General features: G+C 35.6%; 1 protein-coding gene across 3 annotated transcripts in view; it reads left to right on the forward strand.

Moving 5' to 3' along the window:
• Positions 1-20,964, forward strand: part of Soxn (SRY-box transcription factor soxNeuro) — a 108,514-nt gene that overhangs the window by 3,609 nt on the left and 83,941 nt on the right. The window contains exon 2 of one of the 3 annotated variants that reach the window (XM_083058583.1): positions 2,163-3,114. The exons of the other annotated variants lie outside the window; for them this stretch is intronic. Within the exon in view, the coding sequence (XP_082914709.1) occupies positions 2,163-2,178 (16 nt within the window). The 3' untranslated portion in view covers positions 2,179-3,114. Of the gene's footprint in view, positions 1-2,162; positions 3,115-20,964 lie in introns of those variants that run through there. 3 annotated transcript variants of the gene reach the window in all.

The raw sequence follows: 20,964 nt of genomic DNA on the forward strand, positions 1-20,964 counted from the left end.
ATCAAACTTATTTCAATATAATATGATGAAAAATTAGCGAAAATGGCGTTTCAATTAATTAAATTTTCTCATTACATCATATTGAAATAAATATTTGATAATGATTCGAATGACGAAAAAATACAAGAAAATACGCATAAGAAAGATTTTATCGTCGGGCTAAAATCGGGCTACTTTACCCGTCGTTCTTTGCGATTGAGATTAAATTTCTCGGTATATTGAATATTTTTATTACACACTCGAATTGTCGAGATAAGGATCTCCTATGTACTCTCTACACGCATTAATTCGTGAGTGTCGCATTATATGAGCGTAATGTTCCGTTCAATATTTATTATTTTCTCATCGAACGTTTGATGGAAACGAAATGTCATGTATATAAATATAACTGTACTTATCTCTCTCCCTTCGGGATATATTCTCATATTATATAACGCGAACACTCACGATTCTCTATCGCAGACGATAATAATCGCATATGCTATCGTGACAATGCTTCTGGACCCTCTCTATCATCACGCTCCAATTAACTACTAAAAAAGAACGATGATCTACAAAACTTGGCTCGTTTCTGCGTTTCTAATCGAAATAATACGCGCGACGAATATTATATTCGCTTACATTCGCATACCCTCGATTATCGCAATTTCGAGAGTTAGTGAGGTGAACTTGCAAGACGCTGGTTGCGCTAGAAAATTATAGACTGACATATATATTATATCGACGGCGGAGGAAGAAGCCTGAACCGTCGATTTGCGCGTATAAAGGCGCGCTTGATAAAACGACAAGCAATTATGAATCTTATTGAAATAATAGCTATTCAATAATAATCGCCAATGTAAGTTTTGGATTCATACTTAGGGGGGTGCATTTAAATCCTATATACGCGCGCAATTTTTTATACTAACTAAAAAACACTTATTACACTTATTACATCCAATCCTTCATTCATATATTTTTTACAAACTTTTTCTTTTTTTTTTACGAATTATACGAATTTTTTTTTTTAATCGTCATCCGCCTTTGAGCACCGACTTGATGCAGGATTTGCTTCCAAAAGATTTGTTTAAAAAAAAACTTCAATAGTTATATCAAATTATCGAATCGATAGAAGACGGGATATGGCTTATGTTTTATAGGTATTTGGAGCATAAGAGGTTTATATACGTTTGCAGCGCGGGTTTATAGTGGTTTACAATATATATGGGGTTTATACAGCGCTATTACACAGTTTGCATTTAATCGAAAACGTTTAAACAAGCTCTTAAACGCACTTCTTTTGTCTACATTGAAATATTTTCTCGTCATAAATCGTCAAAAAAGTTTACTTGAATTTTCTCATAACTTTCTTTCTCAAGTGCGAATTATCGTTTTTCGCACTGTGAGTTGTTTTAGTCCAACTTTTTTATCCATCACACAAGAATACGGCGATTTGTGCAATTTTTTGCAAGCATTTTCAAGGGAATATTACATATTTATTTTCATTTGATTGTGCGATCATCTTTAGTTTTCTAGTTATCAGTCTCATTCGACTCATTCCTTTCTGTTAATTTCTATTATTCTATTTTAGACGTCTAAGTTTCGTTATTTATGTGAAATGTATAAATAATATAGATTTCGAAATTTAAACGTCGAATCGTTATTATTATTTTTTTTTTTAACGTAGGGTCCAGAGCAGAGTTCACGATACCATATGTTTAATTTGACGTTAAAGTTTGTTTTCCCTCCGAGAAATTAGTTCTTTTCTTTATTATTTCTTTCTATTTTGTTGTATCTGTTAAAGAAGCGTTTTGTATTTATAATTGTATTTATAAATCATAGATATATTTGATATTAAGTTTAATTAAAATGTATCGATATAGGTTGAGTCAAAAAAAACCGTCGAAGTTATTATTTAAACAATTATTTTTTCCGAGTTATTTTTCTTTTTCAACTTGTCACACAAATTTTATCTCAGATTCTGCGACAATTTTGTATACCGTCTCGCAATATCGAATTTCGCTCTCTTTATCATAGACTCGCTGATTACGAAGGTTTCGCCTGACTCATCCTATTTCCTCGCGAATCTACCGAATGAATAACGGTCTAGCCAAAAAGCTAGAAACTTAACGTTTTCTCACATCTGTGATCTGCAACCTAACATGTAAAACATGACCTCGTAGGAATCTCGTAGCTTAAAAAGAGGCAAGCTTGGATGGACGCCTGTAGGAATCGGAACGCTCAGACGACTGAGAGGGTAAGAGGGTGGGACAAAAGCGTGCGATAGATCTGGCATGCGTAATAAGAACAAAAAATTAAGGACAAGATTCCGAGGGCAATTTCCACCGAGCTACGAGAGAGAGTGATAGAGAGAGAGAGAGAGAGAGAGAGGAGAGGCGAGAACAAATCGACCTCTCGGTACTTCAGACACCGCGCCTTCACATCGCACGAAAAAACAATTCTCTCGATCATCATCCATCCTCGTCCATGTGCTGCATTATCATCATCATCATCGCCATCAGTCCCTATTCGCCTATAGGGAGAATCCCAGACCTAATCCGGAGGAGACACAACTCGCGGCTTGCGTTTAGAAGGCGTCGTCGATATTTGCGAACGCGCTCTCGCGAAATTGCGACGTTACCAAAGAGAGGAATCCCCCTGTTCGAGGAGCGGACGCTCCATCCACCCACATTCGACTCCATTTTGGATTCCGGCAGCGCGATTACACTTTTCACTTCTCGCCGATCGATTTTGATGTACATGATGTATATGATTTTTTTTTCTTTGCTCGCTCGTTGTCGAGATGACAACGAGATGATTATTATAATTAAAGATTGTGCGAGACTTGAACGTCGACGTCCTCCCTTCGTGTTCTTCTCCATCATTTCCAGCACGGGATAGAGGAACATTTATATCGTGCTTTGCCCCGAGGAGAGAGATGACTTTTTTTCTTCTAAAAAGGGAGAAAATGCGTGCGTATGTGATAAATAAACTAGTATGTGATAAGCCCTTTGTTAATGTGTAATATTGCTAGTATAGTTATTTTTACGTGCACTGTAAAGAAAATGTAATGTATTACACACAAATTTGTAAAAGTACATAAATAATAAGTGTAAAATTACACAATTAATAACGAAAATGTATACATTTTTTACACTTATTATTTATGTAATTTTACATATTTTTATGTAATACATTATACATTTTTTTACAGTGTATAATAGTATTAAATAGATTATAAAATATTGTTCCAAGATATATGTAGACAATATATATATATTGCAAATTATTATCTCAAATTAGTTATAAGTGTTGACATTAATTTTTGATGACGCGTCGTGTGTACATATCAATTTCAATTTTCTTCTTTATTTCGTGTATATAATCCGTAATAAGTGTACAGGGTGTGAAGAATATAATATCTAAAACAGTCTTGTACGCGTAATCAGAATTGAATATCGCGACGGAATATAATGAAACTTTCGAATTTTTTTGAAAATTTTTACTCCTTGCTCTTTTAGTTGTGATAACTAAGTGGTACAACACTTTTATATTCACATTATTATATTCCCCCCATTATATTCCGTCGCGTTATTCAATTCTTAGGCGTACAAAATTGTTTTAGATATTATATTCTTCACACCATGTACACTTATTACGGATATTTCACCCCATACATTTATTGTGGATTACAATAAATTACAATAGTTATTATTATATTCCTCGCATCATATGTATATAGATTCTAATTTTCTTTCATTTATTTCGTCTACGTGTAACTCCCCGTAATAAGTGTACAGAATTATTATCTAAAATAGTCTTGTTACACGTAATTGTAATAAAAGTGAATAATAAGACGAAATGTAATGTGAGGAGTATAATGAAAAATTGTAATCCAAAGTGTTGTACTACTTAGTTATCGCAACTAAAGGAGCGAGGAGTAAGAATTTTCAATTCTTTCAAATTCGACTTGACTCTGACTTTACTTTACAGACACAGATGTAAATGCCGAATATTAGTGTATTTGTACATTTGATATTTAAATTTAAATCTGGACTTGAATTCGTGATTTAATAAGTAAGGGATTAGATTTAGTTATGATTGTATATATTTGTAAATGAATATGTATATTGTATAGGATATACATATATATGTATATATATATATATATGTGACACACGTATACGCGCATCTTTTTAATACGTAATCTTATTCGACGCAAAAGTGTTGGGAAAATCGAATCGAATTTTTCAGGAATTGACGAGCCTTCAAGATTTGACGACAGATTTCATTTTTCCAACACTTTTTCAGAAAACGTGATGTGGGATTTGGAGATTTGGATAGCTTCGGATAAGATTACGTATCGCGATTACTTTATTAAAATTAAAATATTCTTATTATATTATGATTACTATTATATTATTATTAATATTATTATTTTTATTATATTGTGCCTTTATTACGAGGCGTTATTAGATATTATTATTAGTTATTATTTTTATTTTGTATTTATACTTTAAATAATAAACTGACAATATTTTATGCTCTCGCTAATCCTTCGTCTCATTGTCAATCCTATTTACAGCCTAACTCTTTCCCGTCGAAACCTCTCACACCGCATATGCTATTATAATACTTAAGATCACGATTCCTTGCATGTAATCTCGACATAATTAATTATCGCACGATTTCATTTTATTGCGTCTGCCCGATCGAACGAATAATTATGATGAGCTACTTGAAATGTAATTCTTAAGTACTCGACTGCGGTTAATTAAACACAAGTAATTTTTGTTCGTGCACACACTTTTAATAAAGAGATTTTTTTTTGCTTTGAACGAAACCTGCTATTGTTAAAAAAATCTTCGAGTCTAATTGGCAATAAATGTAGAATAATCTTGACATTTGAATGACTTCCTATCGCGCGAGTACTTAAAAAATGATACAGGGTCTTCAACTCTTTTTCTTCAATTCCGTGCTAAAAAAAAAGATAATAAAATATTTCTACGCTGCGATTCGGTATCCAAAACGCGGATACCGTTTGACGTTTCATTGCTTGCTATAAACTGCGATTTAACCTTTATGATAAGAAACACCGTAAAATAACACAGTTTCGATGCGAAAGATTTGTGTGGAATGCGCGATGCTCCGCTATTCCTTGTTCATTTCACATTTAACGTAAAAATAATCAACGTTGGGTATTTTGCGAAAGTATGCATATTCAACGCTTTCAAAAATACAATTAATTAACTTTTTCTTAATCTCTCTTTGCTCTTTTTCTATAAAAATATATCTATTCGACAATAAAATTATATATATAAACATATGAGAGAAACATATTACATATATTAATGCATATTTTTTTATATATTATACGTATATGCATATTAATATACTATAATACTTATTAATATAATTATTAATATATTTCGTATATTTAATAAAATATGAGAAAGATATGCAATAATATATTTTTTTTAAATATATATTATTGTAATATATATGGGTAATATGTTTTATATATATATATATTTAAAAAAATTAATTTTTTTATTTTTCATATTTTTATTTTTATATATATGCATACGTATATATTTATTTCGTTATTCACTATAAAAAAAATTACTGTACATGGCGTTAATTATCGGAATGCCCTAATTTTTTACTGTTTTCTTGATTTTCCAAAGCATTAAGATTAATCTGTGGATATGATAATATAGAGATGATATTAATCAAGAAAAAGAGAACTTGTGAGATGCAATATCCTGCCTTTTTATATCTCCATTCAAGATTAAATTAAAAATAGCTATACACGGAGCTAGCGTATGCGACTTGAATCTTTTCTTGCGTAAAAAATACCTTATTTCAGCAAGCGATTCTGTATACATATCAATTATTCTCGTAATGAAACGAAGAGACAAGTGAAGCGGTATTATTTTTAGAATTGTTTATTCTTTTTTTTATGTTTCTTGTTCTTTATTTTTTTTTTTTTTTTGCGATCGAAATGCATCTCTTCTCTCTCTCCTTCTTTCTTTTTAAAGCTAAATATGGTTGCAGTGTATATAAAAACGGTCGACGATAAGTTAATGAATTATCGTGAACTCTGTAATGTACATATGTGTTATTGCGATAATATAATTTAAGGAATAATTTACTTATATATTATTATATAGATATCGATATATAGATATATTGCACAATCAATAATTTCTGTGTTTTTCAATTCGATCACCCTGCATTATCATCTTTCGCATCCCGTCACGTTTTTACCGCACAATATTTATATTTATATCAAAATCATAAAATCGCAACTAATAAAATAAGAACCGTCAAACAATAACCCGATCTTACGATCGATATGAATTGAAATAAATTAAGTGAAAATCTAAGACATCACAACTTTACACAAACTATTTTTTTTTAAGGTTTCTGCTATTTTCTGAACGTACGAACGCTCTTTCTGGAAATACGATCCGCATCCACTATTTTTATCGAATCTTTAATTAACCATCCGCGAAACGAGTCACTTTAATTACTAGTATATGCCGAATCATGCGTTAAAAATCGCTCCATAAACCCGCGAATGATTTTTCGCCGCAAAATGGGCTTTTCACCCTCCTCCCCCTCGGGCGAGAATTCGCTCGCGAAATGTTCCGATAAAAAAAATATATATACATATATTGTATACGTAATATATATATATATATATATATATATATATATCTATGGACGAGTGGAGAGACATTAATTCGCGCCAATAAATATTCCCATCGTTCCGGCACATAAACCGCGGCGTTTGTCATACACACGCAGTCATTTCGGTTAAAAGGCATTCCCTCCGCCACTGAATGCAAATGCGAGTAGCTCGTTGTGCGTGCCGCCGCGCTAGGGTCTCTAAAGTGCTTTCAATTACGCGTTCCACCTAACGTCGTCCCGACGCGCAGAGGCGAGGCGACGCGCGACGCGACGCGACGCGGGTCCTCCTCCTCCTCCTCCCGGAGGCCCGTTTTCCTATGTTTTACATAACCGGGATTTTCAAGTGTGTTTCACGCCCCCCTTCATCCCTGCCCCCTTCGTGAAGGAACACACACGCTGCTCCGCGGAGAGCTCGAGGTGCGAAGCTCGTCGCGTTCGTTATTTAACACCGATTGCTTCTTCATCCGCGCTCTCTCTCTCTCACCATTTTTTTTATTTCCCTCCCTCGGAGACTTTCCGCGACGTTTGACTCGCGAGTGGAGCGAAAATTGTTTTCTTCTCGCACGATAATGTTATACGACATTGGGGAGGGAGTAATTGTCGAGAACATATATATACAAGGTGTCCCAGATTTACCGGATTGTTAATGGCACTCTTGGAATTGTGAAAATGTCGAGGCACCAGTGTAATTTTCGAGTTATAAGCCTTATGGAAATAAGATATTTTTCAGTTAATTTTAGGCCTTAGCTACAAAGATATATGATGACCTCCAAAAGATGGTCTCCAAGTATCTTAGGAATCTCTCACTAACGAATAAGTTTTGGGACACCCTGTATATAAGATATCTCGATTGCATGTTAATTTTACATTTGATAATCGCGTTCTCGTACGAGGCTATGAACCAGGAAGAAAAACGAGGGCGTGCATAAAATGACAATATATAGCTCCCTCGCTTAGATGACATTTCTTTAAATATCCCGTGTGCGTGTAGATACACAGATAGGCGACGCGGAGAGTTGATTTAACGACACTTGTTGCTCTCGCAAAGTTGGATAATAATTTCAGGGTCGAATTCGAACGAAAAGGACGCGTCCAAGCGCAATGCTGTTGTACATCTTGTTTCCCATATAACGTCTCTCTATTTGCCTTTTCTGGCACGCGAGAGAGATTTTCCCCGTTGTTACTTGAACCGTTTTATTACCTTGCGAGACACACTACTACTTCTAACCTTTTACATCGTAAATCTTGGACTTTCAAATCTTCGTCTCGCAAAATATCACGCTTTGTAAATTCGATCTTTATTGTGTCAGTGATCCGGATACCCATTAAAACATTAAGGGCCGGTTGTTCCAACTTCTTGGTAAGTTTTACCCGACAGGTAGCATATCTTCGTCTCTTTTTTAAAACTGATTTGAAAAGAGACGAAAATATGCTACCTGTTGGGTAAATCTTACCAAGAGGTTGGAACAATCGGCCCTAAGAGTTAAAAATGTGTTGCTTTTCTCCACATTTTTCTGGAAACAAAAGACTTTTGAACCGGAGACTCTAGACAGATGTAAAAAGAACATCTGACGTTCACCAGATGTACAAGAAAAATTCCCTCACGTTGGATAAGAAACTTGTTTGCTACCCGAATATCCAACACATAAAAAAATTATGCATTGACAGAAGGAAGATAAAAAGAATGCGCTCTAACGAACAGGTAGATCAGGTGTCTTAAGCAAAGATTGTAACAATATATATATAAAATATCGCAAATGTGACATAATGATAAATCGCGGTGACAAACAATCGTTATCCCATGCGCAAATGGGACTTTCTGATTTTATTCAATCTCGAGGAAACTGTTATTAGCATAAATGTATTAGCATGCCGAGCATACGCAATGTAATAACTATGTATTCCGTAACAAACGATCGTGGCAACATGTAATAGTAGCGACGTAAAGCCTACTTTGACACGCGATCAAACAGCAAGGATAAGTATAGAGTCGACTCAAAGAGCTATATATATAATATATACGTTTCCCTCGGCCACAATTTTTCCTCAACACTCTCTCTCTCTCTTCAACTTCTTTTCTTAAATATCGTAATAAATAAATATCATGTAAAAATCATTATGTACAAAATAATTGAAATTACCTGATAATTGTTGTAGAAATTTTTAATTTTATCGCCATCTTCCGCGATTGATTAAGATTTGTAGTGGGCTTTTTTCGTATGCTGCTTTCTCTCTCTTTCTCTCTCTCTCTTTCTCGCATTATCTCTCGTTGTCAATTGGTCGTCGACACAGATCACACGTTATTTGATAGCGCAACGATGATGGCTCCATGTTCTATCGACTGATAGTCTGGCATTCGAAGGTCAGAGTCATTATCCATCCGGATAAATAAATACGTCAGAGGACACACATTAGTCACGAGCACGTAAACACGGCATCAAGCCGAAATCATGTTGAAGGCCAAGAGAGAACCTTCGCAGGCATAAAGCAGGCCCTAGGTTGTAAATCTGGAAAAGTAATTTGTTTCTCGAATGTGTTTTTCCCGTATTTTTTCTCACGACGTAAAAAATTACATTCGTGTGCCACGGATATATTTTTTGTCGGCACATTTCTTTTTTTTCTCGGCGTTTCTATCCGTGAAATAATTCACGCAAGTGATTTAGATTTTTTTCCGATATACCGAAATTTGTAAAGAAAATCGATATCATCGGGTAAGCAATTTTTAATCACGCTTTCACTTCAAAATGTTACATTCTCTCACAATAGTTTTGCGCACAGGCAGTTAATTTATTTATTTTAATTTATTAAATTAATTTAGTCTCTTCAAATTTCTCAAGCGTATCGCGATCAAAATTCCGTCTGTGACAAAAAATACGATATCACCGAAGAATGTTATTTATATACAAAATATATTCTCGATCTAACACAAGACCTTTAAGCATATAAAAAAAATTCCTTATAACATATGTAACTTATTATATTTATTTATTTTTTTTATCTCCAAACTAATCTGTTGGCTTTATTTCTCCGCCTTTATTATTATTCGTATTTATGATTTATTTTTACAATTATATATAAAGTCACGATTAAATGTTTTTCTTTACAAATTCCAAAGTTCTAATCTGTGACTAAATTACATCGTCGGAGAATATCAGAGCACGAAAAATTTCAGAATAAAGAGTCACTTGATTTTATATTTCGAGCTATATTTATTTGCGCCCGATTTAGAGGAGAAAAATTATTATTCACATTTATGATTTATTTTAACAATTTCAGATAAAGTACAATTTTTAGAAAATCGAATATTTTTCTTTGCTCAATTTTACCAAGTTCTAATCGTGGCTAAATTACACCATCGAAGAATATCGAAGCAGATGAAACATTTCATATTTATCTACGTTTTTCGAGCTTAATATTTATTTACGCCTTGCGATAAATCAATTATTCGCGCCGGGTTTAGAGAAAAAAAAATGATGATTCGTATTTACGATTTATTTTTACAATTTTAGATAAAATATAGGATTAAAAGAAACACAGACCAAATATTTCTTTGGCTCAGTTTCATCAAGTTCTAATCGTGGCTAAATTACACCGTCGGAGAATATCGGAGCGGACGAAAAATTTCCGAGTAAAGAGTCACTCGACTTTATATATTCCGAGCTTGATATTTATTTGCGCCTTGCGATAAATCAATTTGCGCCGAGTTTTAGAGGAGAAAAATGATGAAAGAGAAGAAGTTCGCTTTGACGCCGCTGCGCTTTAGGGCCGCTTTAATCTCGAGTCGATCCCTCGGATCACGCGTGGATACCTCCCCCGCGAAACATCCCCTCGCGAGTTGCAATTTGTAAGGTATCATCGCGCACCTCGGCTTCTCTCTCCCTCTCTCACTTTCTCTCGTAGTCTCTCTATATCATGCGGCTCCGCGCTGATCCGGTTAACCTCCGTCGCCCCTAAGTAAGATAATATTCACGGCCAATTACCTAAAACGCGCTCCTTATGGCACCGGCCGGATTATTGGCAGTCTGCCACTGCCGCCGATCGAGTATCCGGTGTGAAACGACCTTGTTATTAACGTTCAAGTAAGCTTCACCAATAAAGCTCAACGCAGGATCGTAAATCAGACTCAAGATCGGTAACGTTCGATGATATTCCAGGATGTATACTCCCGGGAAAAACCTTGAAAACCTTGTATTCTCAGGGGATTTTGTTTTACCTTGAAAAATCAGGGAATTCTTATGGAATTTAATATCTTTGCAATATTTAGGTTTTTTAAAATGTGATTTTTTAAATTGAAGATCTATTTTTCAAGATATCAAGATCTTATGTAAGTTTCATAGAAAATTGTTTATTTTTTTTTAATTGGTAATATTTAATTAAATTAGTACTCCTTATATATATATTGATTTAATAAATAAATAAATAATAATTTATTTAAATAAATTAGTATTCCTTAAGACTTTATACTAAATTATTTTATGTTTTATATATTTCTCTTATATTTTTGCATATATTTTTAGTGTTTAGATATAGTGATATATCGCACTTATTGTCCAAATTAATTTGACAATTAATAAATCAATATTAAATGCTAGAAAAACTGCACCCTTGATAATCGTATGAATAGAAAACATTATATATTGAAAGCGCATACAACAAAGAAACATATTTTAGAAAGCTGCAAATTTTCTTATTTTACCTGGAATTTTAAACGAAAACATCTGGAAGATGAGGGAAATTTTTTACAAAATTTGAGTAGACACCCTGTATTCGTTTCCGATCGAATAAATTCTCCCGCGAGAGAAAAAGAGAGAGAACTGGCTCGTGCGATTAGCTTTCGCTCAAAGAAATTGGTCCCTCGACACGGCGCATCAATTAGTCAGCTGATACCTGTCAGTGCATCTGTCAAAAAAGAACCGCGGCGACGCGAGATCGCGACTATACGAGGGTCCGCTTTTCATTTCGCGATGGGAAAAATCGCGGCGCCGAGATAATAAGCTCGCGATTAGCCACCAGGCGTCGATCGAACACGATTTCTTACTCTCTCTAGGACGCGGGCGCGCCGCCGCCGATCGGGAGAGATCTAACGGATCCATTAATCCCGTCCCGCGAGCGAGCGAGCGAGCGAGCTGTGGGTTAACGAACTGAGAATCCCGCACTTGTTATCCCGAGTGACTTAAACGATCGCGTATCCTCGCCGCGGAGCCGTAACCGTGATAATTACTACGAACGTGGGTGAGCGAACGCCCTTCTTTCTCTCTCTCTCTCTCTCTCTCTGTCTTCCTTTTTCCCATCCTCTGTCTCTCTTCTCTCCTTCTTGTCTCGACGAAGATACGTCATGTACATTTTGCACCTGACACCTTTTATCGGAGCCTCCGAGTAATTACTTCCAACGAATGGCACGTCTTCTAAATTGCTGCACGAAAATGAATAAATTGTTAACGAGAGAATATATCTATTTCTCAAGAGAGATATTACGAGGAATGCGATTCTCGTAAAAATTCTCATTAGATCTGCTTTTTGTGTCTCTAAGAATATTTTCTTCTTTTTTTATTTTTGTGGATGTCTACTGAAAAAATAATTGTTAATTTGACTATAAATTGTTCAACTAAATATTATTTTGTTAATTGAACATAGAGAAATATTTAAATTAAATACAACATATTAAATCTAACATAATGTATTTGACTTAAATTCTTATATATGTTCAATTAACGAAATAGTAATTTAGTTGAATGATTCAGTCAAGTTAACAGTTTTTTTTTCTCAGTGTGATAATTCTCATCAAAATTATAACCAAGCTTAATTAACTTGACTCTAATAAATCATTCTTTATGTTGTAATCAAACTATCAATTTTTAAAATATTTATATGCCGACTTTTTTTAACAATGAAATTAACCTGTTGTATTTCTCTCTCTTTTGTACACATACACTTGCTTTATGAAATAAAGCAAGGAAAAATGTGATACTATAAAAATGTAGCTAAAAAGAACAGCTCAGAGACAGTTTTTTCTTTTGCTTCGCGTTTATGGTACTATATAGCGACAGTTATGGCGACGAATGGCGTCATCGAGAATCCAGGATCGGACCTTCCAATTTGTTAATTGGCACGATAACATATGTGCGCATCGTATATATATTCTGACAAACCGCGCAGGCGTCGTCTCTCTTTCTCTCCTCCATCTCTCCTTCTCTCTTTTTTACCTTTACCATGTATTCCCTCGCATGATTAAGACTCGTAATCACATGCTCGAGCGAGCTCAGATCATCCGAATCGAACTTTTTCTTCTAGTTTCTCTCTCTCTCTCTCTCACTCTTTCTCGCTTCTTCATAACGTTGTAAGTACGTGCTGTAATTCTTATTCGCAGAGACAGGTCGTGATAAAATTCGAAAAATTTCTGCGCGTCAAGTAATATTTCAGGTACTGCGAAAATTTACAAGTTCGTGCCTGTCAGCAGTTAAGAACGCTTGCAAGCTCGCCTTGAAAGAAACACGCTTGAAATTTAAAAAATTTATTAGTATATCGTATTTTTATCCGCTCATTCGTTCAATTCGGCAGTTGAATTTACCCACCAATTGCAAAATATTAAAAATAAATACACGTACGTCAGTTGTAATCATTCGAATCCGCGATAAAAAAAAGATATCTTCAGAGATTCACGATAAAGATATTATTTGTCAAGTTTTTTTACGACGATCCGACGCGAGGAAGAGAAAATAATTTTTGCGCGTTCACTCGTTAAAGGAGAGGGTAGTGACGAAAAAGAGAAAAAAAAAATGGCGGAAAGATGGCGAGATAGGGGTGCACATTTTCGCGCCCTCGTCGGTGAGAGACGGCTGTTGTAAACTGGTCGGACTAGCCTCCGAGTCAGTTTATCGCAAACAAATGGGTTACGCTTGTTCGACGCCGTATTTTTTTCGCCAGAAATTTATCGTTTATTATATATCCGCCAGCTCGGGGTGATATAGAACCGTGTTTGCTCGTAATGGCGTTAATGTCGTTAATAGCCAACCACCGGTCCGAACCGAACCGGCAAACCACCCGGCACACAAACCCTAAAACAAGTTCCTTATTTCGTTTCTCCCGTTCCTCTCTCCGAATCGCATTTGCCTTACTAGAGTATACGGGAAAAATAAAATTCTACCTTCCTCTGCTTTTAATCCTTAATCAATCGAATTCAAGATCTCTGATCACGATTGAGAACGAATTATAATTAATATAATTATTTTAAATTTTATAATTATATATAATAATAATTTAATTATAATTATAATTTAAACTATTTAAAGTCTTAGCTGAATATTATAATTATATAATTATATAAACAGTATAATTATAATTTAATTATTATAATTATTTTAAGTTTTACAATTATATAATAATAATTTAATTATAATTATAATTTAAACTATTTAAAGTCTTAGCTGAATATTATAATTATAATTATATAAACAGTATAATTATAATTTAATTATAAATGTAATTTAAAGTCTTGGCTGATAATTATGATTATATATTAAGTGAATAAAAGAAAAAAAGAATATGATATCGTGGCAAATAAACTCCGATTTATTTGTCGAGAGGAAATTGATTGTCCTAAGGTCAAGTTTAAGGGTTTAAGAGCGCGGATCGGGTATATGGACGTCGTCGACTTTAATAATCACCCACTTCCGCGGCGCGCGCGCGCTGTCGACCTTATATTAGGTATCACGCCGATCGCTTAACCCGACTTGACGCTAATGCGTTCTTAATGCGACAAATTCGTCGCGCGTAAATACTTCACATAAGTCGGCCCGCTTCACGATCGCGACCCTTTTCTCGAGATTCGAGAGATTATCACAACGCGTCGTCCTATATATATATATAAATTCCACCGTCGTACGCTATTTTATTACGGATCGACCGGAGGATCTCTCTCGGTGACTTAAAATCTGAAGAGATGCATGTGTCGGTGTCCGATTGAACTAACGAGAATTGCGAGACTAGCGTGCACTGAATATTTATGTTATGTTGGTCGCAATAAGAGATGCCGTTGTTTTATGAACAATTTGGGAGCAAAATAAATCGCGCAGTTTCCCCGCATTAGAACGGTTTTTCTCATTTTCTTGCACGCGATGCCGATTTACTTTCGTCTTAAAATCGCTTGAAAACCCGAGGCACGTAACATACAAATATCTTTCTTTCTTCTCTCTTGAAAAACATACCTGACTTTCCATATCTTCGAAAAAATAAAAAAATTATTAGTTTTTTTTTATATATAGTTTTTTTAGATAGCTTCTACTTGGATAATTCTGTTCACGTAGTTTTACAAGCTAGACTACCGTACGTTACAATTTAGTAGGTGCAAACAGTTGCGCGTGATCGAGTTAATATTTATAGGCATTTATCCGCCTTCGCGTCCTTTGGTATGCGCAATGTATACGCAAATCACGTGAGTTACGTCCAGGATTGACATTAATTTATGCTGCCGTGAGGAGAGCAGTGTCGGAAGTTCATAAATACGAGATGTTGACCCAAGAAAAACTTAATGATAAATGAAAACTACGGTAAATTATTCTTTTATATATATACAATAATAGTAATTTCTTAAAAAATATATATAATATAAAATAATATTTTTTTAAAGATATATGCATATATGTATAATAATAATTTTTTAAAGACACTTCTGTATATATAAAATATCTTAAAAATTATCTTAAAAAAATTATTTAGTATAACAATTACTCTATTTAATTTTGACGTTTACTCGAGCCAGACGACGCTACTCTCCTGCATCCTTCTTCAGAGTCGCTCCTCGCGACTTCAGTGTTATCGCACGACAAAAGGTTATATTTTACTTTGCCTTACGAAAGTTACTCGCGATATAAATTATACGAAATGTGATTTACGCACCGCGACGCACTCTGCTCGGAAATGGATAGTAAACTGCGCGCTGGCGAGTTATCGGCGACAACGGCGATCATTAACGAGCGATATCGAGAGAATTTATTGCCGCGCGCTTTGTATACATATTGTACAAGCTTGTATCAACTTGTAGACAGATTCGCGAGTTTGTTCGATTATATTCGGTGACTTTTATATGTATGTTTCCGCGCGCAAGAAGCTAGAAATCAGCTGATGATCTCTGATGAGATTAATTTTCGATCCCTTCTTCCATCATAAGTGATTGAATTGGAGAGTCTCGGTCTCAGATATTCGAAACAAGTCAAATCTCCTTCGTTCTCGGTGGGGCTATATTTCGCCTCCTTTTGTCGTTGCACGCCGATTATCTCGTGCTGATAAAGCACTTAACAATTATTTTCCGGCCGGTGATTTTTCAAGCCCGGCCAAATTATCAGTGAAGACTCTCGGGTCTCGTCTCGCACCCATCAGCTGATAACTCACGATGGTCTGCGACTCCAGGTATACGTACACCCTGAGTTATCGCCCCTGCTGCTGGCTGTGCATATCGGGAAACAAGAAGGAGAAACGCTCGGCGTCGTTTGTTGCATTTTACTCCTAATGCACGATTCGCATGCGGTGACGAATAATCGGCCGCCGGCGGACTAATTTAACGCGATCGTAATCGGTCGTGATTTGTCTTAATTTTCGGTCCCCCGGCCCGGTCCTCTTATCGGCCCTCCCGCGCCAACCGGGGGTCGTTATAATGACGTCACGTGTCGAGCGTGTTATCGCACGGGGGCCCTATCAGCGCTAAGAGAAGCACAGGAGGGAGATCGCATCGCCGATTAGAATTTCGGGCTGCGCTGCTAATTTCAACCGCGATCCGCTATCTAATTCGTTACACCTTTTCATTACAGGTGATCGTGTGCTTGACGTGTCTTACGTAATTGTATAATAAAAATGAATTCATTAGTATAACACACTTAAATAGATACTCTGTAAAAGACTTGAATAGATACTCTGTAAAACACTTGAATAGATACTCTGTAAAAAAGGAAATATATGTAAAATGAACAATAAATATCATCGAACAATAAGTATCATGGAAAAAAATATTAGCGACCATAGCTAAATTTTAGCTGTCTATATATTACACCTGAAATTTAGGCGTGATGACTAAATTTTAGGTGTAATATAGGGACAGTTAAAATTTAATTATATCTAGTGGTTAATATTTGTTTTCCGTTTATGTGAAGTAATATACTTAATTAAGTCAATTAATAAAATTACGCAAATAATAAAATGTTATATTGTATATAAGTATGACTGAAGATTCTCGCATAATATAAACTAATTCCTTACAGCTGATCATAAAGTAGATTCTATATAATGAAAATGAATTAATTAGAAACATTTAAATAGATACACTATAAAAAAGAAATATACAGGAAAAAATTACAATGAATAATAAATATATATAATAATATACTTAATTACACCGATAAGTAATAAAATTACGCGAATAATAGAATGTTATATTGCACAATCACACTTATTGTTTATGTAACTTTACATTTTTTTTGTAACGTATGACTGAAGATTGTCGTTAACACAAACGATCGCTGTGTGTTTTGCAATTGCGATTTCGACACTTCGTACGTCTCTCGACTCGTGCGTAGAGGACGCAATCGACTATTTTAGTACAAGCTTTTGATAAATGCCACAGGGTTGAAAATGACTATAGGTATAGAGCTAGACTATGAGTATTAACGCGCGCGTTTAATATGGTCATCGCCCCCTTTCCCCTCGTGAATCCGTACGATTTTTGTCATCGCCGTCGAAATTAGTAAAATGGCCAGCTAATTTCGTCCTCCTCGGCGCAGGAGGTGATTTGTCATTCCGATTCACAGCGGACGATTTCGCGTGTTGTTTTTCGATGTGATACTGGTGATGGTGGCGGTGGACGTCGGTTTGTGCTCATTCGAAAGTAAAAAAAAGAAAGAAAATAAACGCAAAGAGAACGGTACCGCGTTGCGGGAGAAGGGAGAAAGGTATATAGCAGAGAGAGAGAGAGAGAGAGAGAGAGAGAAAGAGAATGACAGCGAACAGCTGATCGGAGAGAAAGAGAGACAGAAAGAGACGAGCGGGCTAAGCGGCGAACATACATATATAATATCGTTATCGACGAACGCGTAGGTGTCCGCGTACACGCGCTTAGTCCTCCGGATCGAACGAGGAGTGTCATCGCATTTAATTAAAATGTCACGCGCGTGATAAATGTCGCGTGCGCGCGAGTCGTGTGAAAGAAGTCGTCGTCGTCGTCGCGCTCTCCTCTCCTAACAAATGAAATTTGCTATCTTCGTGACATCTATACCGTCGCTTCTCCCGCTCTGGGAGAGAGGAAGGGAATAATGGAAAAAAAAAAATATGTCCGTACGCGCGAGATGTCCGGCGATGACGAAGGAAAGCGAAGGAATTAGCGACTCGCGCGACCAGGCATTCATCTCACCGGGACTTTTCAGCCGCTAATTACGTAAGAGCGTAATTTTTCAATATACCGCGCGGCCTCAGTCCCTCAACGACGTGCCGTGTAATCGCTCAGCGGCTGTGAAACGTCCTGGACCGCTCTCTAGCTTTGTTCGCGTCGGTATGTCACGAATGTATGGAGAGAAGACTTTTCTTTTTGGTATAACGAGGCCACTCGATTAATCCTCGTAATGCGATACCGCGATTCGGAAATTCACGATCGCGCATAAATCTGATTTTCTCAATTTCCGGAGGAATAAATCGCATTCACGTCATTTGACTTTTAGTTAAAATAGCGTTTAAATCGCATATATAATTAGCGTAGAGTCGTTATTACGTTTCCATTAAATTTTTTTTATCGCGTTGCTGAGCATCAATCTATTTCACGTGACGTTTGATTGAATTTCAAATAATAATCAATTTTTCTATACGACATATTTATCATTGTGAAGGAATATATTTACAACTTTGTTCCGCTCATTCCGCACATTCCTCGCATATTTCATGTATGATAGATATTGGATAGAATTACTACGATTGATTAAGACATCGTGACATCATCGATAATCACCGTATTTTTGATACTTGAATAAAAAATAAATTAAATAAAATTAAATAAATACACTTTAAATATCGCTTGTGCCATTTATCAAGTCTTGTACCTATCAAGTATGTGCATTTTTTACGCGGGATGGGATCGTGATGTAATATTACATCGTCTACGTCAATTATCGCGATGTTTCGAGTCGCAAGAATTGATAAAAAAAATTTTTCCCGAGCTTCGCGTAAAAATATCGCGGTTATACGATCGAAGTTGCATATATTTGTCGCGCGAGTCGCAGATTCTTACGCAATTTTCCATTCTCTCCCGTCGAGTATATTGTAGGTCCGATTTCACACGGAGATGCCCGTCACCGGCACGCAATTTATTTTATGTAAACACGCGGAATATTCAATGACAATTAATTGTACGATTCGAAACAATAGAAGAGAACGTGTGGATATATAAAACGAATATATATAGAGATTATCTCTCTTTTGTAAAATAAAGCTTTCTGAATTTCTTCAGAAAAGATTTATGATGTGTTTATTTTCAAAAATAAATTTAGCGCTGAAAAACATAAACAATGTTTATATAAACATATAGCTTTTTGATTTTGTTTCCGAATTATAGCAAGTTTTGTATTTTAGAAATGCATTTGTTTTATCTTTATACGAGAAGTGCTCAAAATGATCTCTTTGCATCTTAAATCATGTTTGTAGATGTTTTAATATCGATTTAATTTTTTTCGATATCTTCCCGAGGTCTTTTAGATGCTTGCGAATCTTTCAATTTTTAATTTTCTGATGAATAATTTAATATTTCAATATTATCTCTCTTTTGAAAAATGCATAAATTTTCTGAATTTTTTCAGAAAAGATTGATATGTCAAAAATTGATATGACAAAGATGCGATATGTCAAAAATCTTTCAATTTTCAATTTTCTGACGGAAAATTTAATATTTCAATATTATCTCTTTTTAAAAAATGCATGGAAGCGCTGAAAAAAAATGTTTATATAAACATATGCTTTGTTTGATCTGATTTTGGAGTTATAGGCAAGTTTTTGTATTTTGAAACTCTATCTGTTTCATCTTTATACACGAAGAGTGCTCAAAATAATCACCTCGCATCTAAAATCACGCTTTAATATTCATTTAATTTTTTCGACATCTTCCAGATGCTTGCAAATCTTTCAATTTTCAATTTTCTGATGGAAAATTTAATATTTCAATATCTCTTTTTCAAAAAATGCATCAATCTTTCTGAATTTTTCAGAAAAGATTTATGACATACTATTTTCGGAGATTGAAAAAATATAGGCGTATAAACACATGTCTCGTTTGATCTTGTGTTTCTAAATTATAGCAAGTTTTGTACTTAAGAAATCTATCTGAAACGCTCAAAAAAACATCTAAAATCACGTTTTAATATTGATTTAATTTTTTTCGACGTCTCCCAGACGCAAATTTTTCAATTTTTAATTCTCTGTGACCGGTATCGTCAATTGACATCTTCAACAAATCTGAATTTCACATATTACACTGTGCATAATCTAATTTCACAGATGTAAGAAAATATACGCGAAGCATATAAATATATACATATCTCCCATCTCCGTCTTCTCACTCGGGCGCGTATTCGAATTATCCGATATATCGATTATGCCATACCTTGTCGCTTCTTCTCCGATCGGAGCGGAGATGAGAGAAAGAAAGAACGTCGCCGGAACGCTTGTCGCGCGATTCCGTCCCTGGAATTCGATGATTCCGCGGAATGCTCGCGTACATATACATACGTATAATTCGCGCTCTCTCACGGAGTATATACACATACATATATATACGATATATCGATGGCTGCTTTCTCGCGACCGGCCTCGCATGCGCCCCGTTCTAACGTAATTCACGTACAACACAGGCCGCGCGCGATGCCTGATGAATGACTTTGCAATTATATTCTCATCAGCTCTCTCGCCTCGCTCCGGGTCTCACACCGTTAACCTGAGCCACTCGACGTGGACGTCGTATTTATGTGTCATTGCGCGTGTATGTGTGTATATTTGTGCGCGGGTTTAGGTACCGCGGATACCTTCCACGCACCGACCAGGTGTGACAGCGGCGTGTAATTTTTGTCGCGAACTCCCCGACGACGATAATTAGCGCGGTATTGTCGGCGTGGAAAATGGCGTTTTACGCGAGCGCGTTGAATGAAATTTCAACGTCGCTATGCGGACTCGAATCCTATCCTCCTCTCGCTCTGGACTTTTGTAGGAAGAAAAGGTATGCGGTCGAGAGGAATGGATAGCCTTTGCGATAAACGAAACGCTGAAAAC

This window comes from Prenolepis imparis, unplaced genomic scaffold, assembly GCF_030444845.1.
Source record: "Prenolepis imparis isolate NDT839.2.m4 unplaced genomic scaffold, iyPreImpa1.0 SCAF_2, whole genome shotgun sequence".
NCBI classification, from domain to species: Eukaryota; Metazoa; Arthropoda; class Insecta; order Hymenoptera; family Formicidae; genus Prenolepis; species Prenolepis imparis.